This window comes from Ornithorhynchus anatinus, chromosome 13 (genome assembly GCF_004115215.2).
Source record: "Ornithorhynchus anatinus isolate Pmale09 chromosome 13, mOrnAna1.pri.v4, whole genome shotgun sequence".
Lineage (NCBI taxonomy): Eukaryota > Metazoa > Chordata > Mammalia > Monotremata > Ornithorhynchidae > Ornithorhynchus > Ornithorhynchus anatinus.
In genome coordinates this window covers 21,037,586-21,049,964 of record NC_041740.1, presented here as the reverse complement: position 1 = coordinate 21,049,964, position 12,379 = coordinate 21,037,586, and the positions used below count along the sequence as shown (strand labels likewise).

Here is a 12,379-nt window from a genome sequence, read left to right as displayed (position 1 = left end):
CCCCAGCACGGGGCGGCCGCTGGAACGATGCTGAAAAGCACCAACTGCTCAGCTGCCCCAACTATGGACAGATCGATCAATCGGGCACATATATCGAGCACGTACTATGTGCAGAGCGGTGTACTAGGTGCTTGAGAGATATTAAAGAGTTCAAAAGAGTTGGCAGATGCGTTCCTCGCCCACAGTGAGCTGACCAGAAAAAAAAAGAGTCAAGCGTGAATCCTGTTTTTGAAACAGTACGGTTGTGCATGGCTGTGTATCTGTGCGCGTGAGTATGTGTTTACTGAGACGTTTCGGTGTGCGGAGCACTTTATTGAGTGCCTAATTGTGCGTCGAGCACCGTAGTAGTTTCCTGCTGGCTACAGAGCACTGGACCGGACTCCTGCTGGGAGTTGAGCTCTGGCCTACGGGACCCGGGCCAGAAAGAAAGAGAAGTAAGAGACGGGGGAGCTGGCGGTCAAATGGGGCTCACTTGGGAGCGAGTGCTAATCTCCCGGGATGAACCAAAGCCTGGAAGAGAGACCTGAAGCCTCCTAACTTCCCTGGGCCTCATTTCCCTATTGGTGGCTCTCTCTCCCTTGAAGGGGCAGAGAGGAAAGGCAGAGCCCAATCTAATCGCCCCCCCCCCCCTTCAGCAATCCCCTCTGGAGGCAAGTGGTTTTAAGCTATTTTAGCGGCATTCAGAAAGGTTGCCCTTAAGTCCAGCGGAATTTCCACCCGAGCACCTCAGGCGCCTCTCCTTTCACTTCAGAAAATGTCATTTCGGATTTTTCCCTTGGAAGTCATTTCTACTACTAACGATAATAATATTAATAATTACGGTACTTGTTTAGCACTTTCTTGGTACCAGGTACTGTACTAACCCCTGGGTGGATACAAGCAGATTGGTTTGGACACAGTCCCTGTCCCGCAAAGGGCTCACAGCCTTAATTCCCGTTTTCCAGATGAGGTAACTGAGGTACAGAGAAGTGAAGTGACTTGCCCAAAGCCACGCAGCAGACAGGTGGTGGAGGCAGGATTAGAAACCACGACCTTCTGACTCCCAGGCCCCTGCTCTAGCCGTTATAATAATAATGTTGGTATTTGTTAAGCGCTTACTGTGTGCAGAGCACTGTTCTAAGCGCTGGGGGAGATACAGGGTCATCAGGGTGTCCCACGTGAGGCTCACGGTTAATCCCCATTTTACAGATGAGGTCACTGAGGCACAGAGAAGTGAAGTGACTCGCCCACAGTCACACAGCTGACATGGGGCAGAGCCAGGATTCGAATTCATGACCTCTGACTCCCGAGCCCAGGCTCTTTCCACGTTATGCCATGCTGCTTCCCAAGCAAGTAAGCAATGTTTCCCGTTGGAGTCACTTTAAGGAACAGGAAAGCTCTATCGTGGTTTCATAGTTTTCCGGGGCAGAAATTCATGACGGAGCCCCAGAAAATCCCTGCAAAACGTGATTAGGACAAATAGTTCCTGGCAAGATTCGCTAACCTGCCCCTCGGACTCGGCTTAGCCTCCACGGGGTGATTTTTCCTCCTGACGCTGTCTGGTTTCTTGCAGTTTGGATGACGTCCTGGTGGGAGCCCCCCTCTTTATGGAGCGAGAGATGGAGAGCGACCCCAGAGAGGTGGGACGAGTGTATCTCTTCTTGCAGGAGGGCGTGCTCGCCTTTAGAGACGCCCAAGTGCTCACTGGCACGGAGCCGTTTGGACGATTCGGTAGCGCCATCAGCCACTTGGGAGACCTGGATCAGGATGGATACAATGGTAACCGACCCGCCCTCGAAACTGTCCTCTTTCAGATGTACCGCAGAGGGTAGAAGGGATCCCTTCTGCATCCTTCCTGGGGGACGGCGGGGGGATCTATCTGGTTTTGTTTTCCCCACGAGACCTTCCCTGACAAAGCCCTCGTTTCCTCTTTTCCCACTCCCTTCCGCATCACTCTGATTTGCTCCCTTTATTCACCCCTCTCTCAGCCCCACAGCACTTGGGCACCTATCCGTAATCTATTTATTCATTCGTTTATTTATTTATATTAAGGTATGTCGCCTCCTCTAGACTGCGAGCTTGCTGTGGGCAGGGAATGTGTCTACCAGCTCTTATACTCTGCTCTCCCAAGTGCTTAGTACAGTGGTCTGCAATCAATCAATGGTATTTATTGAGCGCACACTGGATGCAGAGCACTGTACTGACCGTTTGGGAGAATACACTGTGGCAGAACTGATAGTCCTGAATTGGTCTTAGTTGTCCACCTGCGGAGAACAGCAAATACAATCAAATCAAGCAAGCAAGCAAGCAATGGTATTTACAGAGTGCTTACAGTATGCAGAGCACTGGGGAGAGTACAATACAAAAAGAATTAGCAGACATGTTCCCTGCCCATAATGAGCTTACAGACCAGATGGGAACAAACATTAATATGAATAGTGATATCTGGCAGCGTCCCTGCTGTCTCTCCCCGCCCTCTCGGAGCCCCGCTGCCGTTCCCCGCATCTTAGGCCGGTTAAGGGATTTGCACCTAAGTAGGGCAGAGGTGAGAGAAGCTATTTGGGATCTGCCAGAGAGCTCAGTGGAGAGCGTCCCCCACCCCAACCCCGTCTCTCCACCGTCTCACCGCCGCAACATTCCCCCGCCCTCCAGACCCAGCCACCCCGCGGGGGCTCGGCGGTCCCCCGTGGCGACCCGCTCCCTGATGGCGGCTTTCTTCTCCGGCAGATATTGCCGTCGGCGCCCCCTTTGCCGGGGAGGGCGGACGGGGCCGCGTGTTCATCTACAACGGGCACCGGGACGGGGTCAGCGTCCGTCCGTCCCAGATTCTGGAGGGAGCGTGGACCTCAGAGACCACCCCCTCGGGCTTCGGCTTCACCTTGAGAGGAGGTTCGGACATAGACCACAACCGGTACCCAGGTGAGTCTGCCCTCTGACCTCATCTCCTCTTCCCTGCGCGGAGAAAGTCTTCAGGTCCAAGTGAGGAAGTCGGGGTCAAGGCCAGATTCACAGAACTCATAGATGCTTGGCCAATCAGTCAGTCAGTGCTATTTATTGAGCACTTACTGTGTGCAGAACACTGTACTAAGCATTTGGGAGAGTACACTACACGGATACATTCCCTACTCAGAATGAGCTTCCAGTCTAGAGGGAATAAAAATAATGGTAATATTGTTAAGCGCTTCCTATGTGCCAGGCACTGGACTAAGCGTTGGGGTAGATATAATCCCCGTCCCACATTGGGCTAGCAGTCTCAATCCCCACTTTGCAGATGGGGTCACTAAGACACAGAGAAGTAAAGCGACAAGCCCGAGGTCACACAGCAGACAAGTGGCGGAGCCGGGAATAGAACCCAGGTTCTCCTGACTTCATCCACTAGGCTCCATCCACTAGGCGACACTTCCCGGTGGAATGTTCGGTGGCCAAACCACCTGCCCGTTTCCCAGTGCTCGCCCCGGGCTCGTGCCGGGTCTAACCCTGGCCCTCTCGGCCCGGACCCCACCACCTGCTCCGCAGAGTTCTCGCCGGGCTCTCCACTTGACCAGCAGTGTGATGCCTCAGAGCCACTCCTGATCCCCCCGACCCTGGGACAACCAACCCCCGGCTCTCAAAGCCGGTGGCCAGCAGCCGAGGACTTTCTGCGCTGAGGCTGAGCTTGCCTTTCCGAAAAGCCTGCTGGATAAGTGGCTTAAAAACCCTCAGAGAAAGGTCAGTTCTGACTATGCATTCTCTCGCGGAGCCATTCTCCAAAAACAGGCCAGGCCTCGCCTCGTCTGGGAGGAGGATGCTTCCTTCTGCAAGGCAGCTGGCACTTTGCACACAGTAAGCACTCGATAAATGGGATTGAATGAATGCCCCTGTGCTTAGAAAAGTGCCCGGCACGGGGTAAGCCCGTAAGAAATACCACAAACAACACTACTAGAGGACTTGAAACTTGAAGGTTTGTCTTCCAGCCAAAGCCCAGGAATTCTCCGTTCGTGGGGAACCGAGGAGAAATCCTCCCTGGATCTGAGGTGAAGATTCAGAGAAACCAGCCTTTAAGCCCAACCAGAATTCCCACCCTCTTGTGGGTGGCCAGGATTCCCACCCTCCTGGGGCTGAATCGGGGCCAAAGTCTGGAAATGGAAGCGTGTTGTCTCCACGCGGTCTCGTGGAGCCTCCGTTGTGCCTCCCGTCCCCCTCCCCTGCCACCCTCCTCGGCCCATCCCCTTTCGAAGCCATTGTCTGTGGTACGGGAAAATAGATTCCAGCAGGACTCCCAGCTAATTACACCCAGGAATTCACACCCAGACCTGACGGTGTCGGGTGGGTTACAGACCCCGGGTGGAGGCGGCCCCTCGGAGCCTCTTCCGGAGGCAGCTTGTGGCCACCGGCGTGGGGTGGGCCGGCCCTGGACTGTCAGGACCCAACTTGCCAAAGCCGCACTGCTCCAGCAGGGAGAGGGAGACTCGCTCCCATCCTCCGGCATCTATTTTCCCCAGGTTTGCTCCTAACCCAGTCGATCAATCGATCAATCAGATGTCATCTCCATCTCTATCTAAGCTGAGCCTCGTGAGTGGCAGAGGACGGAGAGGCGGAGGTCTGTCCCGGGGAGCGGGCGGACGGGGAAATCCCAGACCAGGCCACCTCTCTCTCCTCCCCAAGCCAGATCCTGGGCTGACTCTGGCCACTGTGAGCAGCTCTGGCCCTGGTCCAGCCCCGGTGGGAGAATAACAGTAATAATAATTATTATGGTACTTATTAAGCGCTTACTATGTGCCAAGCACTGTTTTAAGCACCGGAGTAGATTCAAGTCAATCAGGTTGGTCACAGTCCCTGTCCCACATGGGGCTCACACTCTTAATCCCCATTTTTATAGATGAGGTAACTGAGGCCCAGAGAAGGTAAGTGACTCGCCCAAAATCGCACAGCAGACCCGTGGTGGAGCCGGGATTAGAACCCAGGTCCAGGATAACTGAGGAGAGCCAGAGGGGCTGGGTCGAGTGGCCCTCGCGCCGGGCTGAGGAAAGGTGTCAAAATGCTAGCCTGGCTTTGCGCCTGAAGACTTTCGACCTCCTTATGTGGGCTTTGGGCTCTGATCCAGCTAACTCCGGCACAGAATTAGGCTCCTAGGGGTTTCGATTTTCAGCGGTACATTTATGGGGCGAGAAAATGCCACCCCGGGGCTTCAGAGAAGATGCCAATGAGGGTGAGTGTTTAACGGTGGGTCCGTGACCGTTGAATCAACCAATCAGTGGGATTTATCGAGTGCTTAGTCTGTGCATAGCTCTGTACTAAGTGCTTGGGGGAGTACGGTGAAGTTAGTAAACACCGTCCCTCCCCTCGAGAAGCTCACCACCTTGCTGGTCCGACTAGAAATATGCCATGCGTAGATATCTTTCATATCTGAAGAAGTCACCGCAGACGATGAAGTACGCCTATGCGTGAGTGTTTGACTGAAAAGGTAATTGTGGAGTCCACAGACCGGGCCTCATTAGGAACACAAAACGGTCATCCCGTGTTGTGTGGTTGTGTTTTCTCTTTGGCATCCTTGTCTCACCAGATGAAGCTTTGGCTCCCAGAGAGCCGTTCCCAGACTAATCAGCAGACGAATGCATGACTATCGATTAAGGGTATCTATCAAGCACTTCTCTGTGCGGAGTCCTGTACTAAGGGCTTGGGAGAGGACGATATAACAATATATCCGGCACATTTCCTGCCCGCAACGAGCTTACGGTCTAACCCTGTGTCCACCTGAGGGCCCCAGACCCCAGGCCGTTAAACGGCTAGTCCACCCTGCCTCCCTCACGTCATCGTTCAGGACTCTTTCTGCCCCTGGGGGGGTGGGTGGCAGAAAGCCCACATGACTCAAGCGTGACTAACCCATAATGGACTCCCAATTCATCAGTTCCAAAGTTCGTCCCTACCCTTTTTTTGCCCGAGAGCTTGGCACTCTTTCTTTCCCACCTCTTCCTCTTCTCCCAAATTCTGCAATAATAATAGTATTTGTTAAGCGCTATGTTTCAAAAACTGTCCTAAGCACCGAGGTAGATAAAAGAGCATCAGTTTGCACACAGTAACCGTGACACATGGGGCTCACAGTCTAAATTGGAGGGAGAACAGGAATTGAATCCCCAGTCGGAGGAAACTGAGGCACAGAGAAGTTAAGTGCCTTGCCCAAGGATGCGCAGCAGACCAGGGGCAGAGTCGGGAATAGAACCCACGTCCTCTGAATCCCAGGCCCATTCTCTTGCCCCTAGGCCATCTGTAATTGATTTATTTTTAAATCGACTTATTCGTTTATATTAATGTCAGTCTCCCCCTCTAGACTGTGAGTTCACTGTGGGCAGGAATGTGTCGGTAGTTATACCGTACTCTCCCACGTGCTTAGTACAGTGCTTTGCACAGAGTTAGCGTTCAGTAAATGCCACGAATGATGAATGAATGACCTAGTGGAAGAAGCAAATCTAACAGTTCTCCCATTTCTGGTCGCTGTGCACCAGGCTTTTCTGTCTCTGCTTTTGTCTTCCAGTTATCTGTGCCTCATTACTTGAGAGTTTTGCTTCGGTGTTTGATAAAGCGTATATTCTGCCCTTCCTCTTTGCACTTTCCCCATTTTAGCTCATCATCTTTGATGCTGGCAGTCCGATCACGTTCCAGGGTCAATCTGTCAATCGCTCATACTTATTGTGCGTTTACCACGTGCAGAGCATCCTACTAAGCGCTCGGGAGAGCGCGATACGACAGAATTGGCCGACGAGTGACCTGCCCACAGTGAGTTTACAGTCTAGACGGGGAGACTGGATTTCACTGATGTGATTCTGTGTGAGTGTACAAAGCTGGTGATGTGGGGTCTAGAAGCCTCAGCCCAACTCTAGTATTTATTGAGCATCTACGGAGTGAAAAGCACTGATTAAGCGTGAGGGAGAATTAATAGACCTATGACATACATTGTCTACTCAAAGTTACTAATCTCAAAGTCAAATTTCAAATTAATTTCAAAGTAGACTGGACACAAAATTGCTTGGGATACGTTTCTCTTTGTTCTGAATTCTGATGTCATTTTAATGCAGTACTCTGTCAGTCTCTCCCAGAAGACATCCTTGCCCTCTCAATTTGATTCTAGCGCTTAGCACATAGTAAGCACTTAACAAATGCCATCATCGTTATTATTATTATTATTTTCTATCTCTCTGCTTCAGTGGTAGCATGCTGCCTAGGTAGGAGAATTCTTTGGTTTTTAAACTTGTCAGCCAGTTCTAAACAGTGGGTGCATAGTCATCAGGTCATATAAATTCCTCTATGAACGATTCCAAGATTTTGGTTGGTACTCTTAGCCTGGGTTGAGTTGAAAGAGTTTCCAGAAGATCAGAATCCTGTTCTGACTCCAGCTTCCAGTATGTGAACGCCTAGAATAGGTAGAAGAAGGCCGACCCTGATACCTGGCCCTGTTGGTTTGCTTTCTTTTTTTAATGGTATTTGTTAAGCGCTACGGGCCAGGCACCGGACATAAGCGCTGGAGTAGATTCACGATAACCCGGCTGGGCACGGTTCGAGTTCCCCGTGGGGCTCACGATCTGAATCCCCATATTACAGATGAGCAGACTGAGGCACAGAGTAGTGAAGCGACTTGCCCGAGGTCCCACAGCAGACATGGGGCAGAGCCAGGACTAGAACCCAGGTCCTTCCGCCTCCCAGACCCTCCCTTAGGCCACGCCGATTGCTTCGCTCCACTGGCGATCTGAAGAGGTGCCTCTGATCACGCAGCAGCCGGCCGTAGCTTTGTGAACTAACCTCCTAGGATCTTTAGAGGGCAGGAAACGGAGGAAATGGGCGGTGCCTCCAGATTCGTGTTGATTGATTCTCTTTGTGGCCTTAGTGTTTGATGGGTATCCTCCAGGAGGTATCGAGAGGAGGGAAGTGAAATTCCCCTCCATAATTAATGTGAAATCAGATTAAGTCTTTGGAGGGTAGGAATGGAGGCTTGAGGCCCTCCAGACAAGAAAGAAAAACAATCTGGCGTGTTTGCGGAAAAATGCATTTATTTGTCTTTCGCTCCTGGAGCGGATGGTCACAGTGAGACTCCAGAGCTTGGGGCCACGTTTGTGAATTTCTTGGAAGTGATTTGGGGGAAATATCCAGTGTATTCTCAGGTTCCAGGGTCACGTCTATCTTAGAAAAAAGGCAAAATCCTGGGCATCTTCTGTCCTTTTCGTCCCCCTTCACCTCACCAGAACACTAAGGAAGGTCCCAGCACTTTGAGTCAGCCTGTTCTACCTCCCCCTCGGCGCCTCCCGCCTAATAAGACCCTCTGCAGGCCTAGAACACCGTGGCCCGGTGGAAAGAGCACAGGCCTTTGACTCAGAGGACCCACACCGTCACCTGTCCGCTGTGTGACCTTGGGCAGATCACTTAACCCCTCTGCGCCTCAGTTTCCTCCACATAACATGGGGATTCAATATCTTGTATCCCTGCAAGCTCCTTGTGGAAAAGAGACTGCGTCTGACCCGATCATCTCGAATCTTAGCGCAGTGCTTGGCATTTAGTGACCTCTTAATGAGTGGTACAGTTCCTGGGGCACTGACAGGGTCCTCGACGAGCCCGGGCATCGGTCTGGCTTTGGCAGTGAGGTTGCCAGTGCTCCGGGCATTCTCTCGTCAGGACAAGGAGAAACCATGTGGGGAGGGGCAGAGGTGCCACCCTTGGGTGCCACACGAATTTCCCCCCAAATGGCCTGGGATTTCTTGCCCAGGCCTGCCTGGAAACTGAGCTTTCCCATCTGGTTGAGAGGGGTGTTTCTTTGCCGTGGTGTTGGAAATTAAAAGGAGGTCTCCTGCTCCAGACATCGCTCGAGTTGCCCGTTTCAGTGGATACGGACTAGTAGAAAAGCTACATGACCTAGTGGAAAAAGCACTAGCCTGGGAGTTGGAGGACCTGGGTTCTAATCCTGCCTCCCCCACTCTTCCGCTGTGAGACCTTGGACATGTCACTTAGCATCTCTGTGGCTCAGTTTCTTCATCTATAAAATGATGATTCATTACCTCTTCTCCCTCCTACTTAGCCTTTAAGTCCCACGTGGACGGGAGGATTGTGTTTTCTCTGATCATATGAATCTTTTCCAGCGCTTAATACAATACTAGGCCCAAAGTGAGACCCTAACACACCACAGTTCTTGTTATTAAAGGTTTGGACACCGCGGGCATTCGATAAATACCGCTTTTAGATGAAAGGGTGGATCGGATCCCTGAACGAGTGAGACTGCTAGCGTCTCCTCTGCTATTCTACTTTCATCATCCTCCTTGGCTCCCTACGAACCTCCCGATTCTCCCCCATCTCCCACAGCTGAGCGGAGGGTGCGGGGCTGAAGGGAGAATCTGCTCTTGGGTTTCTCCAGGAACTGTGCTGTTTTCCAGTCGGACCTCTGTGCCGACACTATAAATACCTTGGGGCGGTCAAGCTGCCAACTATTTTTTTCTTTGACACGACAAGGTTCGTAGCGGACGTTCAACACCGAATCAGTGTTGGGAGAAGTGGGGTTAAGAGCACGGCCTGGGAGTCAGAGGACCTGGGTTCTAATCCTGGCTCTGCCACTTGTCTGCTGTGGGACCTCGGGCAAGCCACTTCACTCCTCTATGCCTCAGTTTCCTCATCGGTAAAATGGGGATTGAGACTGCGAGCCCCATGTTGGACAGGGAATGTGTCCAACCTGATTATCTTGTATCCATGTCAGAGCTTAATAAAGTACCTGGTACATAGTTATCACTTAACAAGTACTGTTAGCATTATTATCACTATTATTATTATTGAGCAGCCAGCTAGCATGGAGTAAGGCACCCAGAACTCCAGCATGAATAAGCTATATCCTTGTTTCGTAGCTCAGAGATACAGGCCATCGTTCCACACGGGCTCACTGTTATGTTGGGTTGGGTTTATCCCAATTTATCCCCAAAGTCTTAGTCCCTGAGTCTCTGTAGTGTCTCTTTTCCGGTTCCCTCTGTAATAGTGATAGTGTTTATTAAACGCTTACTGTGTGCAGGACCCTTTGCCAAATGCTGGGAAAGATTCCCCCGGGTGGGAATTAGACACAGACCCTGTCCTTCGAGGGGTTCATCTAGAGTCAAAATTTTAGAGAACCGTTGGAACGGGGTGAGAGGAGGAATGTGTGTGGGCTTGGTACTTAGCAGAATGATGTGGTGGCTTTTTTTTTCCAGATCTAATCGTGGGAGCGTTTGGGGCTGGAAAAGTGGTGGTTTACAGGTACGTGACCGGCGATGTGTGCATTTCGGCAGGCTGCGCCCCGTTGGGCTAGATTAGCATTCCCGGGGTCATGTTCTCCCAGTTTCATTCGGCTCCCTCACTCTCATTTGGAAACTTAGTCTTTAATGAAAAAGCGGTTTTCCGTGCCCTCCTTTTGCTATCTGTGCCTCGCCCTCCCCTCCCGCTCTCTCCCGCTTTCTCCCATCAAGAGGCTAACCAAGGGCCCGGAGACAGCACTTAGTAATGATAAAATGGGGATTAAGACTGTGACTCTCACACGGGACAACCTGATTACCTTGCATCTACCCCAGCACTTAGAACAGTGCTTGGTACGTAGCAAAAGCTTAACAAGTACCATAATTATTATAGTAATCGTGGTATTTGTTAAACGCTTACTGTGTTCCAGGCACTGTACTAAGCACTGGGGTGGAGACGAGATAATCAGGTTGGAAACCGCCCCTGACCTACATAGGGTTCCCAGTCTTAACAGATGAGGAAAGCGAGGCACAGAAAAGCCCGAAGTCACACAGCAGACAAGTGGCAGAGCCAGGATTGGAACCCGTGTCCTGTGACTCCCATGCTCTATCCACGAGGAGCCAGGGCTCCAAGCAAAAACCTGCTCTGGAACCTGCTTCCCAGAGGTCACTTTCCAGAGGAGCGGGACCAAGTGGGAGTCAACACCCGCAGCCTCTCTCGTCCCTGAGAGCGGCGGTGACACATCTGATGGTGGGAGAGAGGAAACAGCGGGAGAGTCATAATAATAATAATAATTAACTGCGTTATTTATTAAGTGCTTTCTTTGTGCCAGCCACTGTACTAAGCACTGGGGTGTAGTCTTGGCCCTTGAGACCAATACCTGAAGAAGAGGCTGGTCCCTCCAGCAGAGCCCACCGTCTGGGCTCAGTTCTAGATAGGTTGGCCACCAGTGGCCCTTGAAAACATCCGACCTTGAAAACCCAGAAGCAGCGTGGCTCAGTGGAAGGAGCCCGGGCTTGGGAGTCAGAGGTCGTGGGTTCTAATCCCGACTCCGCTACTTGTCAGCTGGGTGACTCTGGGCAAGTCACTTAACCTCTCTGTGCCTCAGTTACCTCATCTGTAAAAGTGGGGACTAAGACTCTGAGCCCCCCACGGGACAACCTGATTACTTTGTATCTACCCCAGTGCTTAGAACAGTGCTTGGCACATAGTAAGCGCTTAACAAATACCATCATTATTATTATTATTATTAGACACCGAGATGGGGAAGAAATCACCTATGCCGGGCTGGGATAGCAGTGAACGTGAGGAGGATGTTGCGGAAGATTTGGAGAAATACCTGGAGTCAGTCAGACCCTAGAGCATTTCTCCGTGAGGAATTCCCAACCCCTTTCCTCGCTCCGGAGTCATTCTGTCATCCCCCCCCCCGGTCTGTGCTAACATGGCCATCGCTTTTGAACCCTAAAACTCAGTAGCAGGAGCTGAGGCAGAGGGAGACTGGTCACTGAAAATACAAAGGCTAATGCTGCCATATACGTACTCGATAGAGGGCAGACCAGCTGACGACCAGACTTCCCAGTATAGAACTGGAAAATAGCCCCCCCCCCCCCCCACCCCGTTCTAGATTTGTAGCTTGGTACGTTTCGCCGGGAACTGAAACTGGACTCCTTTTCTTGCCCAGAGCCAGGCCTGTGGTGACGGTGAGTGCCCAGCTCCTGCTTCAGCCAAGAATCATTAACCCCGAAAACCAGAGCTGCCAGCTCCCGGGCTCGGGGACCCCCGTGGCTTGGTAAGTTACTGCTTCAATCCTTTATTTCCCAATGCCGGAGGGGCACTGACTCCCTCAGAGCCTCGCCGGGCAAGGTCGGGCACTGCCAACCCCTCCGGTTGTCCGACTAAAGCTCGAAGTCCAACTATTTCGCACCCACTGAAGCCCACTGGTGATCGGAAAGCGGAGCCATTCTGCATTGGCATTTTGGTGCCGTCCCATCAGTCCATCCTGGGGGACTTCCACTGCCCTCTAGACTGTAGGATCGTTGTGAGCAGGGAATGTGTCCGTTTATTGTTAGACTGTACTCTCCCAAGTGCTTAGTAAGTGCTCTGCACACGCTAAGTGCTCAATAAATGCAATTGATTGCTCCTGGGGCCTCCTCAGAGAGCTGACTTTCAGCTGCTCTGAGTTGAAATG

General features: G+C 51.8%; 1 protein-coding gene across 2 annotated transcripts in view; it reads left to right on the top strand.

Annotated features, from left to right (window-relative positions):
* Positions 1-12,379, top strand: part of ITGA8 (integrin subunit alpha 8) — a 93,963-nt gene that overhangs the window by 21,954 nt on the left and 59,630 nt on the right. For both annotated transcript variants that reach the window (XM_029077802.2, XM_029077801.2), the window contains exons 12-15: positions 1,553-1,758; positions 2,707-2,898; positions 10,170-10,215; positions 11,873-11,980. In XM_029077802.2, the coding sequence (XP_028933635.1) occupies positions 1,553-1,758; positions 2,707-2,898; positions 10,170-10,215; positions 11,873-11,980 (552 nt within the window). The remainder of the gene's footprint in view (positions 1-1,552; positions 1,759-2,706; positions 2,899-10,169; positions 10,216-11,872; positions 11,981-12,379) is intronic.